Source organism: Chelonia mydas, chromosome 28, assembly GCF_015237465.2.
Source record: "Chelonia mydas isolate rCheMyd1 chromosome 28, rCheMyd1.pri.v2, whole genome shotgun sequence".
NCBI classification, from domain to species: Eukaryota; Metazoa; Chordata; order Testudines; family Cheloniidae; genus Chelonia; species Chelonia mydas.
In genome coordinates, this window is record NC_051268.2 from 1,271,341 (window position 1) to 1,284,352 (window position 13,012).

Sequence of the window (13,012 nt, forward strand, 5' to 3'; positions counted from 1 at the left end):
GTCGCACACAAATCTACAGTCATTTTGTCATAAGCTATACACACACACACACACACACACACACACACACACCAGTTGTAGGTGTACAGTCACAGTCGCACACAAATCTACAGTCATTTTGTCATAAGCTACACACACACACACACACACCAGTTGTAGGTGGACAGTCACAGTGGCACACAAATCTACAGTCATTTTGTCATAAGCTACACACACACACACACACACCCCGGTTGTAGGTGTACAGTCACCATCACATACAAATCTACAGTCATTTTGTCATAAGCTACACACACACACACACACACCGGTTGTAGGTGTACAGTCACCGTCACACACAAATCTACAGTCATTTTGTCATAAGCTACACACACACACACACACACCCCGGTTGTAGGTGTACAGTCACCATCACATACAAATCTACAGTCATTTTGTCATAAGCTACACACACACACACACACACACACCAGTTGTAGGTGGACAGTCACAGTGGCACACAAATCTACAGTCATTTTGTCATAAGCTACACACACACACACCAGTTGTAGGTGGACAATCACAGTCGTACACAAATCTACAGTCATTTTGTCATAAGCTACACACACACAGAGAGAGACACCAATTGTAGGTGTACAGTCACAGTCGCACACAACTCTACAGTCATTTTGTCATAAGCTACACACACACACACCAGTTTTGTCATAAGTCCTTAACTACACCTCCCTACACATAATTACAGTCACAATTACAGTCACAACCCGCACAGTCACCTCGTGTCTCTCTCATGATACCGTCTCCCACAGTCACAGTCTCTTTATCACCCTGCAAAACTACAGCTGTTTACAGCTACAGCCATCAGGCCTCAATCACGCATACAGCTACAGTCGTTCAGAGATGCACAGTCTCAACCGCGCACGCGCTTCATCTCATACACAGCTACAGCCCCCCGTCACGCCGCCATAGTCTCTTAGTGATACACCCACACACAACTACAGCCGTTCACACCTACACTGTGTCGTGGCTGCACAGGTAACAGATTATGCTGGAGTCCCCGTGGTTGTGTGTGCGATTAAGAGACTATGGCTGAGCGCATGTGTCTATGAATGCCTGTCGCTGTACGGGTGACGAAAACGTGATGGATGTAACTGCGAGCGACTGTAGTTTAGGGTGTGTGATTAAAGAGATTATGGGACGCTGTATGAAAGAGACTAGGCGACTGTACTGGTGTGACTGTCATCGTGAAGGGCTGTAGTTGCAGGTGGTGTAGTTAAGAACCCACGACAGAGCAACTATGTGACTAAGACTGTACAACAATGACCTGTGTGTGTGAGTGTGTGTGTGTGTGTGTGAGTGTGAGAGAGAGACTATGAGATTGTGTGGCTGTATCTGTATCTGTGCATGACTGTCGGTGGGTGTGTGACTACGAGACTGTGTGGCTCTGGATGTGTGTAATTAAGAAAAGGCAACTGTCCACAATTACACACCCGCCCACCAGTCTGTCACACTTATTCGCAGCTTTACAATCTCTTAGCTACACACACAAACTACTTCAATCCGCAAAGAAAGGAAGGTAGACAACTTGATGCAGTCCGGAGTTGTTGGGCTCAGTACAGGCGGTCTGGATGAAATACCCCAGTCCGTGCTAGACAGGAGGCTCAGACTTGAGGTCTAAAGCTCCTTTCTGGCCTGAAAATCAATCAACTCTATGACGTGTAGTCAACACACGGTTGCTGAGTCTTTGGATTACACACGTGCAAACTACAATCATTCACCATTACACAGTCTCAGGTGTGTGCATAGAGGTGAGTCTTCACAGGCTGTACAGGGAGAAGCGTACGCTCGTGCACACACACACACAATCAGACCGTCACCCGCAATCACAGTCACCTCGACCAAACACGGGGAGCATGACAAAAATTAGACCCTCGGACACACGCACACCGTGAGACTCGTGCTCACAATCACCCTCACCCAACCACTTGGGATGAGCTTGACACACCCCCCCACACGGTCATACAGTCACTGTTGCACACTCCCAGTGCAAGACACAGACACCCAGAAACAAGCACCCACATGGGCGACAGTCACACGGTCTTGCACACGCGCAGCCCCATCACCCTCGACGCACAACAATCCGGCAAGAGCACAATCGCCCAAACACTCGCCCTCACCGCTGCCAAACCAGGCACGGTGCTACAAACACACCCCAGGTGCCAGCCAAGCCATTCACAACCGCCTTCCCGCCACGGTCACAACTAGTCCACCCCACCCCGTCGCAGCTGCTCACAGTCGCCCCGTCGCTCACAGCCGCACGGACACGGCTACGCAGCGACCAGCCCAACGGCTCCCAGACCCGACCCGACGCCGTCACAACCACTCCCAGGCCCAGCACTGCCCCCCCCCACAGCCCCACAACCACTCCCCGGCATGGTCGTCCCCACCCCCGGCACAGTCGGACACCGTCACCGCGGTCCCAAGGCACAGCCCGACACTGTCACAGACAACCGCTCCCAGACACATCACAGTCGCACCACCAGTCACAGCCCCACACCAGCCATAGCTGCCCCCCCTCCCAGTTACTGCCGTTCCCAGTGACAGCCCCACATCATCACAGGGCACCACCGCTCCTACCCCCCCGAGGCACATACCCCCTCCCACTCCCGGTGGTGTCCATTGCCTGGGTAACCAGGGAGGCGGTGTTGCCCAGCAGATCCTTTAATCAGCACCGTGGCCCCTGGCTCTCCTCCCCGCTTCTGCCCCCTCGTGGGCCCCGGGGCAGCTGTGGGCCCAGATGGTGTCGCTCCTGAACAGGGCTGAGTCCAGGTCCAGTTGGTGGCCTTGCACCCGGATCCCCCGCAGGCAGCCCCGGAAAGCCCCCCACTCCTGGGGCCTGGGGGTCTTGTCCCCATCTGCAAGGGAGATACAGAGGGGAGCGGGGGGTCAGAGGGTGGGGAGAGAGGGGACCCCTCCCCCCGCTCCCACCCACCACCCACACAGCTACCCCTGAAGGGGAGGATCTCACGTTAAGGCCGGCCTGGCTAAGGTGGGAGGGGGCACAGTCAAGGCCGTCCCGGCTGTGGGGGAAGCCGTCAAGTGGTACCCAGGGGTGGGGCAGGTTGCTACCGTGTGCCCAGAGGGGGTGAATGTACCTGGCAGCCCCCCAATGAAGAGCCGCCCCTCCTGGCCCAGCCAGGTCCCCTGCAGCCACTGGAAGTCGGGGGGCTGGTTGGGCAGGGTGCCTCCATGGTTGCCCAGCTGCAGGGCCAGCTGGGTGGGGGAGACCCGCAGGCGCAGGGGGGCATCCAGGCAGGGCCCCTCCGGCAGGGGCAGCCGCAGCTTGGTCCAGTTGCCGAGGCGCACCACCACGGCCTATGGGAGAGTGAGCGGGAGGGTCAGCGGGGAGACGGAGATGGCCCTCCCCAAATCTGCCTCCACACCGCACGCGAGAAGCGCCCCCCCACCGCCCGATGGTGCCCCCTCGTGAGCGGATCCCCGGCATCATTTCCCCCCGGTGAGCAGATCCCTGGCACTATCCCCCCGGTGAGCAGATCCACAGCTTCGTGCCCCCGGTGAGCAGATCCCTGGTACTATGCCCCCCCGGTGAGCAGATCCCTGGTACTATGCCCCCCCGGTGAGCAGATCCCTGGCACTATCCCCCCGGTGAGCAGATCCACAGCTTCGTGCCCCCGGTGAGCAGATCCCTGGTGCTATGCCCCCCCGGTGAGCAGATCCCTGGTACTATGCCCCCCCGGTGAGCAGATCCCTGGTACTGCGCCCCCCCACCAGTGAGTGGATCCCTGGCACCGCACACACACACACAGAGCGAGTGGATCCCCATCACCGCCCCCCAGCTGAGCAGATCCCCCCAGCACTGTGGCCCCAGTGAGCAGATCCCTGGTACTATGCCCCCCATGGGTGGATCCCCAGCACAGCCCCCCCACCCGGTGATCAGATCCCCGGCACATTGGCCCTCCAGTGAGTGGATCCCTGGTATTGTGCCCCCCCCCAGTGAGCAGATCCCCAGAACAGGGCCCCCCATCATGAGCACATCCCTGGCACCGTACACCCCCCCCCCCAGGGAGAAGATACCCAGCCCCAGGCCCCCCATGGTGAGTGGATCCCTGGCACCATTCTCCCCCAGTGAGCGGATTCCCCCCCCACGCCATCTCCCTGCCCCCCCCGGGACTCACCGTGGGCTGCAGGACCAGACTCAGTGCCAGGCTCCCATCTGGGGTCCCCACAGCCAGCACCAGCCCCGTCTGCCGGGGGGCCCGGATCCCCAGCTCCACCTCCAGCCCCCAGCTCCCGTTGGGGGGTGCAGCGCCACCGGCCAGGTCTGGGGGGGGGCAAACACAGGGGGCAGGTTAACTGGGGGCAGGGGGGGCGGGACTCCCCCAGCAGATGCTGCCAGTGGGAGGGGAGTTGGGGGGTCACTGTTGGGGAGGCCTGGGGGAGGAGGGATTACTGCAGGGGGGGCTGGGAGGCCTGGAGAGGGGGGCCTGGGGCTGTCACCGTAGAGGGGCTGGGGGGGTCACTTCAGAGGAGAGGGGGATGTGATGGGGGGGTCACCATAGGGGGAGGGGGTCCGTCCAGGGAGCCGGGGTGGGGGATCCCCGTGGGGGACAGAGGCGGTGTTGGGGAGGAAGGCGGGCCCAGGCCGCCCGAACGCCGGGGTCCCCGGGGTACCTGCCGGGCGGAAGCTGGCCAGCCCCGCCCCGGGGAAGAAGCTGCCAGGCCGCAGGGCGCTGAAGCAGGGCTTGGCCTTGGCCCGCAGGGCGGCGCCCTCCCGCCAGGCGGTCGTCTGGTTCAGCCAGCTCCACCGTCTCAGGCAGCCGTCCATGGCCGTGTTCATCTGCAACGCCGGGGGGTGAGGGAGGCCCCCAAATCCCAGCTCCCAGCCCCCCCGCTCTCACCCACCTGGCCCCGCTCCCCTCCCAGAGCTGGGGAGAGAACCCAGGAGTCCTGCCTCCCAGCCCCCCCTGCTCTCACCCACCAGCCCCCACTCCCCTCCCAGAGCTGGGGAGAGAACCCAGGAGTCCTGGCTCCCAGCCCCCGCTGCTCTCACCCACCAGCCCCCACTACCCTCTCAGAGCCAGGGAGAGAACCCAGGAGTCCTGGCTCCCAGCCCCCCCTGCTCTAACCCACCAGCCCCCGCTACCCTCCCAGAGCCGGGGAGAGAACCCAGGAGTCCTAGCTCCCAGCCCCCGCTGCTCTCACCCACCAGCCCCCACTCCCCTCCCAGAGCCAGGGAGAGAACCCAGGCATCCCGGCTCCCAGCCCTCACCGGGGACAGCAGGTGCGAGGCAGGGAGGAGCAGCCCCCCCATGGCGAGGCGCATCTCGGGCACCGGGCGCTCAGTGATGGGGTACGAGACGTGGCCCAGGGCCAGAAGCTCCTCGTCGTCCACCTCCAGCCGCACGCTGTCCCCCTCGTTCATCACCAGCATCTGGGGGGACGAGGGGAGCACACAGCTACTTCAGCCCAGCCAGGCCCCAACCTCTGCCCCTCCCACACCCCCAAACTTACCCCAGCCCCTTCCAGGAGCTCCCGCCCCAGAGAACCCCCAAACTTACCCCAGCCCCCCCTCCAAACACCCCAGCACCACGGTCCCCCCAAAACCCACCCAGCCCCCCTCTGCCCTGAGAGAGCCCCCAAAACCCATCCAACTCCCTGTCCATCTGCCCTCACATCCAAGGTCCCCCATAATCCACCCAGTCCCCCTCAACCCAGAGAACCCCCCAAACCCACCCAACCCACTGTCCAGCTGCCCTCAGGCCCAGGGTCCCCCCAAAACCCACCCAGCTGCCTTCCACCCTGAGAGAATCCCCAAAAACCCACCCAGCTCCCCTCCAGCCTACCCCACTCTCAGGGTTCCCCCCAAAGCCACACAGCTCCCCCAACTCCAAGGGCCCCCCTAAAACACACCCACATCCCATTTATGGCTTCCCCAAAGGGACCCCCCCAAAACCTTCCCCCTCCTCCCGGCCATCCCCACCCCAATTGCCCTCCCAATGCCCCCAGCCCCGCCCCCTCCGGCCCCGCATTCCTCTTCCCAGCACCCCTACCCCTCACAGGAGCCCCCCGACTCCCCCCAGCCCCCCCATACTCGGTGCCAGTGTCCATCGTCCAGCCGCTGCCCGCCCCGAACACTGATGTTCGTCATGATATTGTTGATCTGCATCTCGGCCTTCCCCCGGCGCAGCCCCAGGACGAACCAGTCATTGTGGTCCCCCATGTCCCCGAAAAAGATCACCCCCTCAGGGTCCAGAGTGCGGAACTCGAAGGACGAGGCGGTGCTGGGGAGAGAGGGGCCCACACCGTACACAGGGAACCCAGGCGTCCTGGCTCCCAGCCCCCCCTGCTCTAACCCACCAGCCCCCGCTCCCCTCCCAGACCCAGGGAGAGAACCCAGGAGTCCTGGCTCCCAGCCCCTCCCTGCTCTAACCCACCAGCCCCCATTCTCCTCTCAGATCCGGGGAGGGAACCCAGGAGTCCTGGCTCCCAGCCCCACTGCTCTAATTCACCAGCCCCCCTCTCCCCTCCCAGACCCGAGGAGAGAACCCAGGAGTCCTGGCTCCCAGCCCCCCCCCACTCTGACCCACCAGCCCCCGCTCCCCTCCCAGACCCAGGGAGAGAACCCAGGAGTCCTGGCTCCCAGCCCCTCCCTGCTCTAACCCACCAGCCCCCATTCTCCTCTCAGATCCGGGGAGGGAACCCAGGAGTCCTGGCTCCCAGCCCCACTGCTCTAATTCACCAGCCCCCCTCTCCCCTCCCAGACCCGGGGAGAGAACCCAGGAGTCCTGGCTCCCAGCCCCCCCCACTCTGACCCACCAGCCCCCACTCCCCTCCCAGATCCAGGGAGAGAACCCAGGAGTCCTGGCTCCCAGTCCCCCCTGCTCTGACCCACCGGCCCCCACTCCCCTCCCAGACCCGGGGAGAGAACCCACCCTCCATCTGACCCACTAGCCCCCTGTGGGGAAGCACACCCCCCCCCGGGGATTGTACCTGGTCACCTTGCTCATGTCGATGTGGACGGTGGCTGCCGGGGTGGCGGCCCCCCAGTGTCGGCCAATATTCAGGGCCCCCTCCTCAGCCGGGAGGACCTGGAAGCAGTGGCCATCCAGCTGGGGGGCAGGGGGGGGCAGAAAAGCATTGGGTTACCGCCAGGGCCTTCTGCAGCCCCCTTACTGGCCCTTGGGGGGCATGGCGGAGCCGTGGGTCGAGGGGCGAAATGCCCGGCCTGGCCATTAGGGGGCGTTTTCCGCCTCTTCCCCGGGGGGGCCTCAGGCCTCCCTGCAGCTCTGGACTCTCCCCTCAGGCGCAGAGTCACCCCCAGACCCGTGTCTTTACGGCTTGTGTAAATTCCCCCCGGAGCCGTCTTGTGGCCAGGAGTCCCGCAGGCCCACGGGGGTCCTTCCCCCTCGGAGCACGTCCCCGCGGCCGCCCTTCCGACTGCCCTGGGTTACCCCGGCTGGCCGCCAGGTGTCAGCGCTGCTCCACGGATAGGGCAGACTCACGGGGGGGGGGGCGGGGGCTGGGAGCCGGGACGCCTGGGTTCTCTCCCTGGCTCCGGGAGGGAAGTGGGGGCTGGTGGGTGGGGGGCTGGGAACCAGGACTCCTGGGTTTTCTTCCCGGCTCTGGGAGGGGAGTGGGGGCTAGTGGTTAGAGCAGGGGGGCTGGGAGCAGGACTCCTGGGTTCTGTGCCTGGCTCTGGGAGAGGAGTGGGGGCTGGTGGTTACAGCAGAGGGGCTGGGAGCCAGGACTCCTGGGTTCTCTCCCCAGCTCTGGGAGGGGAGTGGGGGCTGGTGGTTAGAGCAGGGGGGCTGGGAGCCGGGACGCCTGGGTTCTCTCCCTGGCTCCAGGAGGAGAGTGGAGGCTGGTGGGTGAGAGTGGGGCGGGGGGTGGGCTGGGAACCAGGACTCCTGGGTTTTCTTCCCCGGCTCTGGGAGGGGAGTGGGGGCTAGTGGTTAGAGCAGGGGGGCTGGGAGCAGGACTCCTGGGTTCTGTGCCTGGCTCTGGGAGGGGAGTGGGGGCTGGTGGTTAGAGCAGGAGGGCTGGGAGCCAGGACTCCTGGGTTCTCTGCCCAGCTCCGGGAGGGGAGTGGGGTCTCTCTTGTTGCACTGGCTCCTGCCTCTCCCCCCCGGCCTCGGCTTGTAGGAGGAGAAAGCGGGAGTTCGGAAGCAGCGGGCCCACAGCATCCAGCCACCCCTGTTATCAGCTGGGGTACCGGGGCAGCTGACCCATCAGCAGAAGCATGTCTAGGGCTGCTTTCACCCCTCTGGCTCCCCCCACGGTGGAGCAGCCCTGCCTCAGTTTCCCCTTTGAGCCAATCACCATTTTGCCCCGTGGCTGGCAGTCCCTTGCTCTGCCTCCAGCCGGCTCATTATTATCTGTCCCCACTCAGGGCGATAACGAAGCCAGGGGGTTAGGAGGGAAGGGCCTTTTGGGGGTCCTTTGGGGTGTGTCGTGAACAGTGAGTGAAGCACGAGATCACAGGCGGTCTGCAGAGAACCAGCCTGGAGCCAGGCAGGGTGTGCTGCACCTGTCTCCCTTCGGAGCAGCCTGTTTTGTCTCTCCCTGTTTTATGGTGTTATTGGCCGTACCGGGTCAGGCCAACGGTCCATCCAGCCCAGTATCCTGTCTGCCGACAGTGGCCAATGCCAGGGGCCCCAGGGGGAAGGATCAGAACAGGGAATCATCAAGTGATCCATCCCCTGGCCCCCATTCCCAGCTTTGGGCAAACAGAGGCCCGGGCCACCATCCCTGCCCATCCTGGCTAATAGCTGCTGATGGACCTGTCCTCCAGGAACGTATCTAGTTCTTTTTTGACCCCTGTTATGGTTTTGGCCGTCACAACATCCAGTGGCGAGGAGTTCCCCAGGTCGACAGTGCATTGTGCAAAGAAATACTTCCTTTTGACTGTTTTCCACCTGCTGCCTGTTAATTTCACCAGATGACTCCTGGTTCGTGTGTTATGAGAAGGAGCAAATCAGACTTCCTTCTTGTCTTTCTCCACCCCCGTCACGATTTTATAGACCTCTCTCCTCTCTCCCCTTCGCCGTCTCTTTTCCAAGCTGAAAAGTCCCGGTCTTATTCATCTCTCCTCGGACGGCAGCCATTCCAGACCCCCCGAATCATTTTAGTTGCCCGTTTCTGAACTTTTTCCAATCCCAATAGATCTTTTTGGAGACGGGGCCACCAGGTCTGCACGCAGCATTCAGTCCGCTCCTCCAGCCGTGACAAAGCACGGACCCGGTGAGCAGCGTTTCCGGGATTGGCTCGCCGCCCCAGATGTTCTTAGCAACAGCTGGATCTGACAGCCCTGTAGCTTGTCCCCCATGTAAACCGAGATACCGGAAACGTCCCCCCCATGGAATTAGTGCAACAGGGAGACGGAAACTAGGAGAGTGTGTGTGTGTGTGTGTGTGTGTGTGTGTGAGAACTGCGGGAAAGCTACAGCTCTTTGTTCACAAGGGACGAATTACGGGGAGTTAACTTGGGGCGGGGGGGGGTTACTGCCGGCTCACCAGGATTCTCCATCGCCGACCCCGGGTGCTTTTCGGAGAGATCTGCTCTGGGCATTATTTCGGGGCAGGTCTCCGGCCCCCGCGCGCTGGAGTGGGCAGCTTCTGGAATATTTTTTTTGACGAGGCCTAGCCATGCCTCAGTTTCCCCCTTAGGCTTTCCGGGGCTGCTCCGTGGGGCGGGGTGGGGGAACAGGACAAAGTCTGCTCTTGGGGCCGAGCGGTCTGAGACTGAACGGGTCACGGATAAGGACCGGCCCAGGCTGACCCATATCAGTGGAAAATCAGGGGCCAGGCCAAACGAACACCGTGGTGCAAGCCCCCCATCTTCTGGGACCTGCCCCCCCCCCCCCCGAGGCTTCAGGAGACCCTGCGGGAAGCCACCACACCCTGTTTTCCTCCTTCCTACCACGCCGCTGAAGTAGGTTGTTTCCCAGACTCGCAGCCCCCGGCTACCCGTCCCCTGCCGCAGCTCCCTGTCAACCCGCTCGCGGCTGGGACAGCCAGGCGGCCTGTACACCCCGTGCGACAACTCACCGGCAAGGGGGACACGCCGTCGGCTATGATCGCCCCAGGGCCTCTGTAGGTCCGGGATGGGTTGGAGAGGAAGCGGTCTGAGCACGGGGTTGAGGGCTGGACTCCCGGCTCCGCCGCAAACCATGGGTAAGTCACCCCGTGCCTCAGTTTCCCCACTTCGCCCTGCCTCCCGGGAGTGGGGGCTGTGAGAAGATATGTGTGAAAGAGGGCCAGGGGCCTAGAGACCACAATGATGGGCACCCCATCCATGCCACAGACAGAGGACACCTAATAACCATGGACCCACTGTCTCTAATGTTGCCAGGCACCCGGCTTGACACGCGAGTCAAGATCCGAATGACGGGACGCGGAGAGGAAGAGGATTCATCGGGGCAGGGTCAATGTGGGTTTTTGTAAAGGAAAATCACGCCTCGCCGATCTACTAGAATTCGTCGAGGGGGGGCGACCAGCACGTGGACAAGGGGGACAGGCAGCGTTGATCCCGGCACAAGGATTCACCCCACGAAACGACAGCACAATCTCAGCACCCCAAATGCGGGGGGCGTCGGTAACCCTGAAACCGCCGTCAGGCTGACCGGAGCCAACGTTTACAGCCGGACCCGGACTTGAGTCGGGGGGAGGCAAACGCTGCTTTGAACCCTCGGCGTTCAAACGAAACCCGCCCACAAGCCGTTTCCTGCCCTTGGCCCAGGTGGGGGGTTTTTGAACTCGCCCTGTGTTTTGTTAGTACAGTAGTTTATGGTTAACATGATACTGTACAGTGTTTGCTTTTTGGGTCTCTAATGCCGATCGCCTCCTTCCGGGTCCGGATGAGGGGTGCGGGGTGGCCCGGTCCGGAACTCGGGTCTTGGTAACCCTGAGGTTCTGCTGTCACACGCGGTGGGTTTCAAGCAGCCACCCTGGGCACCGTCGACCTGCGGAACTCCTCGCCGGAGGGACGTCAGCACGACAAAACGGGATGGCGGAAAGCATGGGATGAGCCAGGGATCGCCCTGGCTGGGATGATTTAGTTGGGGTTGGTCCTGCTTTGAGCAGGGGGTCAGACTAGATACCTCCTGAGGTCTCTTCTGACCCCAATCTTCTTCTACGATCGCTGTTAGCCAAGACGGTCCGGGACACGGGTCCTGGGTGTCTCTAAACCAGATGCCAGGGGACGGCCGTGCACTGTTTGCCCCATTCTGTTCATTTCCCTCTGAAGCCCTTGACCCGCTGTCCCCCCGGTTTCTTCCTCCCGCCATGCCCCCTTTTATATCCTTTGTGGGCACGCCCCACTGGGCCGAGCTTCCTGCCCCCTCACCTCTCCAGTGTGGGGTGTATCCACCCCATAGCGGGGGGACCAGAAAAAAAACCCCAGCTCAGGTCTAGCCAGACCTTTCGCTTCCCACCCGGAATCGTCCCCTTGTTTTCCCCGGAGGGAAACTGAGGCAGGGTGCTGCTAGAGGGGGCAGAGCTGGGGGGGGGGGTTTACACCACGTTGCCAGCATGCCAATGAGCTCTGGCACCAGCCTCCCGCCCTGCCCAGCCCCACGCCAGGCTCACCTTGGCCGAGTCCCCGTGGGTTATCGGCTGGCACAGCAGGGCCCCTACCGACAACAGGACCAGGAGCCCGGCTGGGAAGCCCATGGCGCCCGGAGAAGGGATCCCGTGTCGGAGCCGCGGGCCACCCGCTCCGAGCTCCTTTGCCCCGCCGGCCGCTCTGCGGGGCGGGCTAACAGGGGCTCGCTCGCTGACGACAGCGGGGTGGCGTCACAACCGGCTCAAGGGTCAGGGCCGCCCCGGGGGGAAAGAGATGACAGGGCGTTGGCCCCTGCGGGCGGAGGGGGGGGGCGTCGGATCACGCCCCGGCTGGCTGGATCGGAAGCAGCCCCCGGGGACAGCCAGCTAGGGGAAGGGCAGGGAGGGAAACTGAGGCACGGGGGGGGTGGAACCTGGTGCCATGGGAGGGGTGACAGCTCCAGCAGTGGGGAGCCCCCCCCCGCATGGGCACAGGGACCCCAATAGACTCAGGCAGCCCCAATGGACTGGGGACCCCTTTCTTGGCGCTGCAGTAAACCCCCATCTCCCAGCCCCCCTGCAACCCCGACCCCGTCTGACCCCCCATGGGCAGTGGCTGGTTGCTAAGTTACGTGGGTCACGCTCCCAGACAGGGAGGGGTCAAGTAGAGACAGGATGGTGAGGCCGTGGGGGGGGGGCGCAAATACCCCCCTGCAACGCCCCCTGCTGGCCATGCCAGGGACCGGGCTCAGCCCCTGGTAGCCCCCCCTCCCCTGGCAGTCCGGGCTGGCCCCAGTGCGAGGGGCACGCCTCCCTTGGGAGTCAGACCAGAGGTGGCCACATCTCAGGGCCGGGCGAGGGGTCCCTGTGTAACCAGCCGCCCCACCCCAGAGGTGGCCGCATCTCAGCGCCCTACGAGGGGTCCCTGTGTCACCAGTCGCCCTGCCCCAGAGGTGGCCGCGTCTCAGCGCCGGGCGAGGGGGCCCCAGGTCACCGGTCGCCCCCCCGAGGTGGCTGCGTCTCACGGCTGGACGAGGGGTCCCTGGGTCACCAGCCGCCCCGCCCCAGAGGTGGCCGCGTCTCAGCGCCCTACGAGGGGTCCCTGTGTCACCAGCTGCCCCACCCCAGAGGTGGCCGCATCTCAGTGCTGGGCGAGGGGGCCCCAGGTCACCGGCTGCCCCCACCCCCCGAGGTGGCTGCGTCTCAGCGCCGGACGAGGGGGCCCCGGGTCACCGGCCACCCTGCCCCAGAGGTAGCCGCATCTCGGCGCCGGGCGAGGGGTCCCCGGGTCACTGGCCGCCCCGCCCCCCCCAGAGGTGGCTGCGTCTCAGTGCCGGACAAGGGGGCCCCAGGTCACCGGCCGCCCCGCCCCAGAGGTGGCTGCATCTCAGCGCCGGGCGAGGGGTCCCGGTGTAACCAGCCGCCCCGCCCCAGAGGTGGCCGCAACTCCGCGC

At 63.3% G+C, this 13,012-nt stretch overlaps 1 protein-coding gene across 1 annotated transcript; it reads right to left on the bottom strand.

The window, feature by feature from the left end:
* Positions 1-2,702: 2,702 nt before the first annotated feature.
* SHBG (sex hormone binding globulin) lies at positions 2,703-12,737 on the bottom strand. The gene is made up of 8 exons (XM_043537147.1): positions 11,604-12,737; positions 7,009-7,127; positions 6,110-6,299; positions 5,288-5,449; positions 4,690-4,855; positions 4,194-4,339; positions 3,153-3,372; positions 2,703-2,912 (listed from the first exon to the last, which is right to left on the bottom strand). Exons 1-8 carry the CDS (start codon positions 11,685-11,687, stop codon positions 2,719-2,721), a joined length of 1,281 nt encoding a protein of 426 aa, XP_043393082.1. The 5' UTR covers positions 11,688-12,737; the 3' UTR covers positions 2,703-2,718.
* Between the last annotated feature and the right edge of the window lie 275 nt (positions 12,738-13,012).

What these genes read in the sequence shown, in the direction of transcription:
- SHBG (XM_043537147.1), bottom strand. Translation starts at nt 11,687, where the DNA reads ATGGGCTTCCCAGCCGGGCTCCTGGTCCTGTTGTCGGTAGGGGCCCTG. An exon ending in GTCTGGTCCTGCAGCCCACG is followed by an intron (nt 3,373 to 4,193) that starts GTGAGTCCCGGG and finishes ACTCTCCCATAG; the next exon opens with GCCGTGGTGGTGCGCCTCGG. An exon ending in CTTCATTGGGGGGCTGCCAG is followed by an intron (nt 2,913 to 3,152) that starts GTACATTCACCC and finishes TCTCCCTTGCAG; the next exon opens with ATGGGGACAAGACCCCCAGG.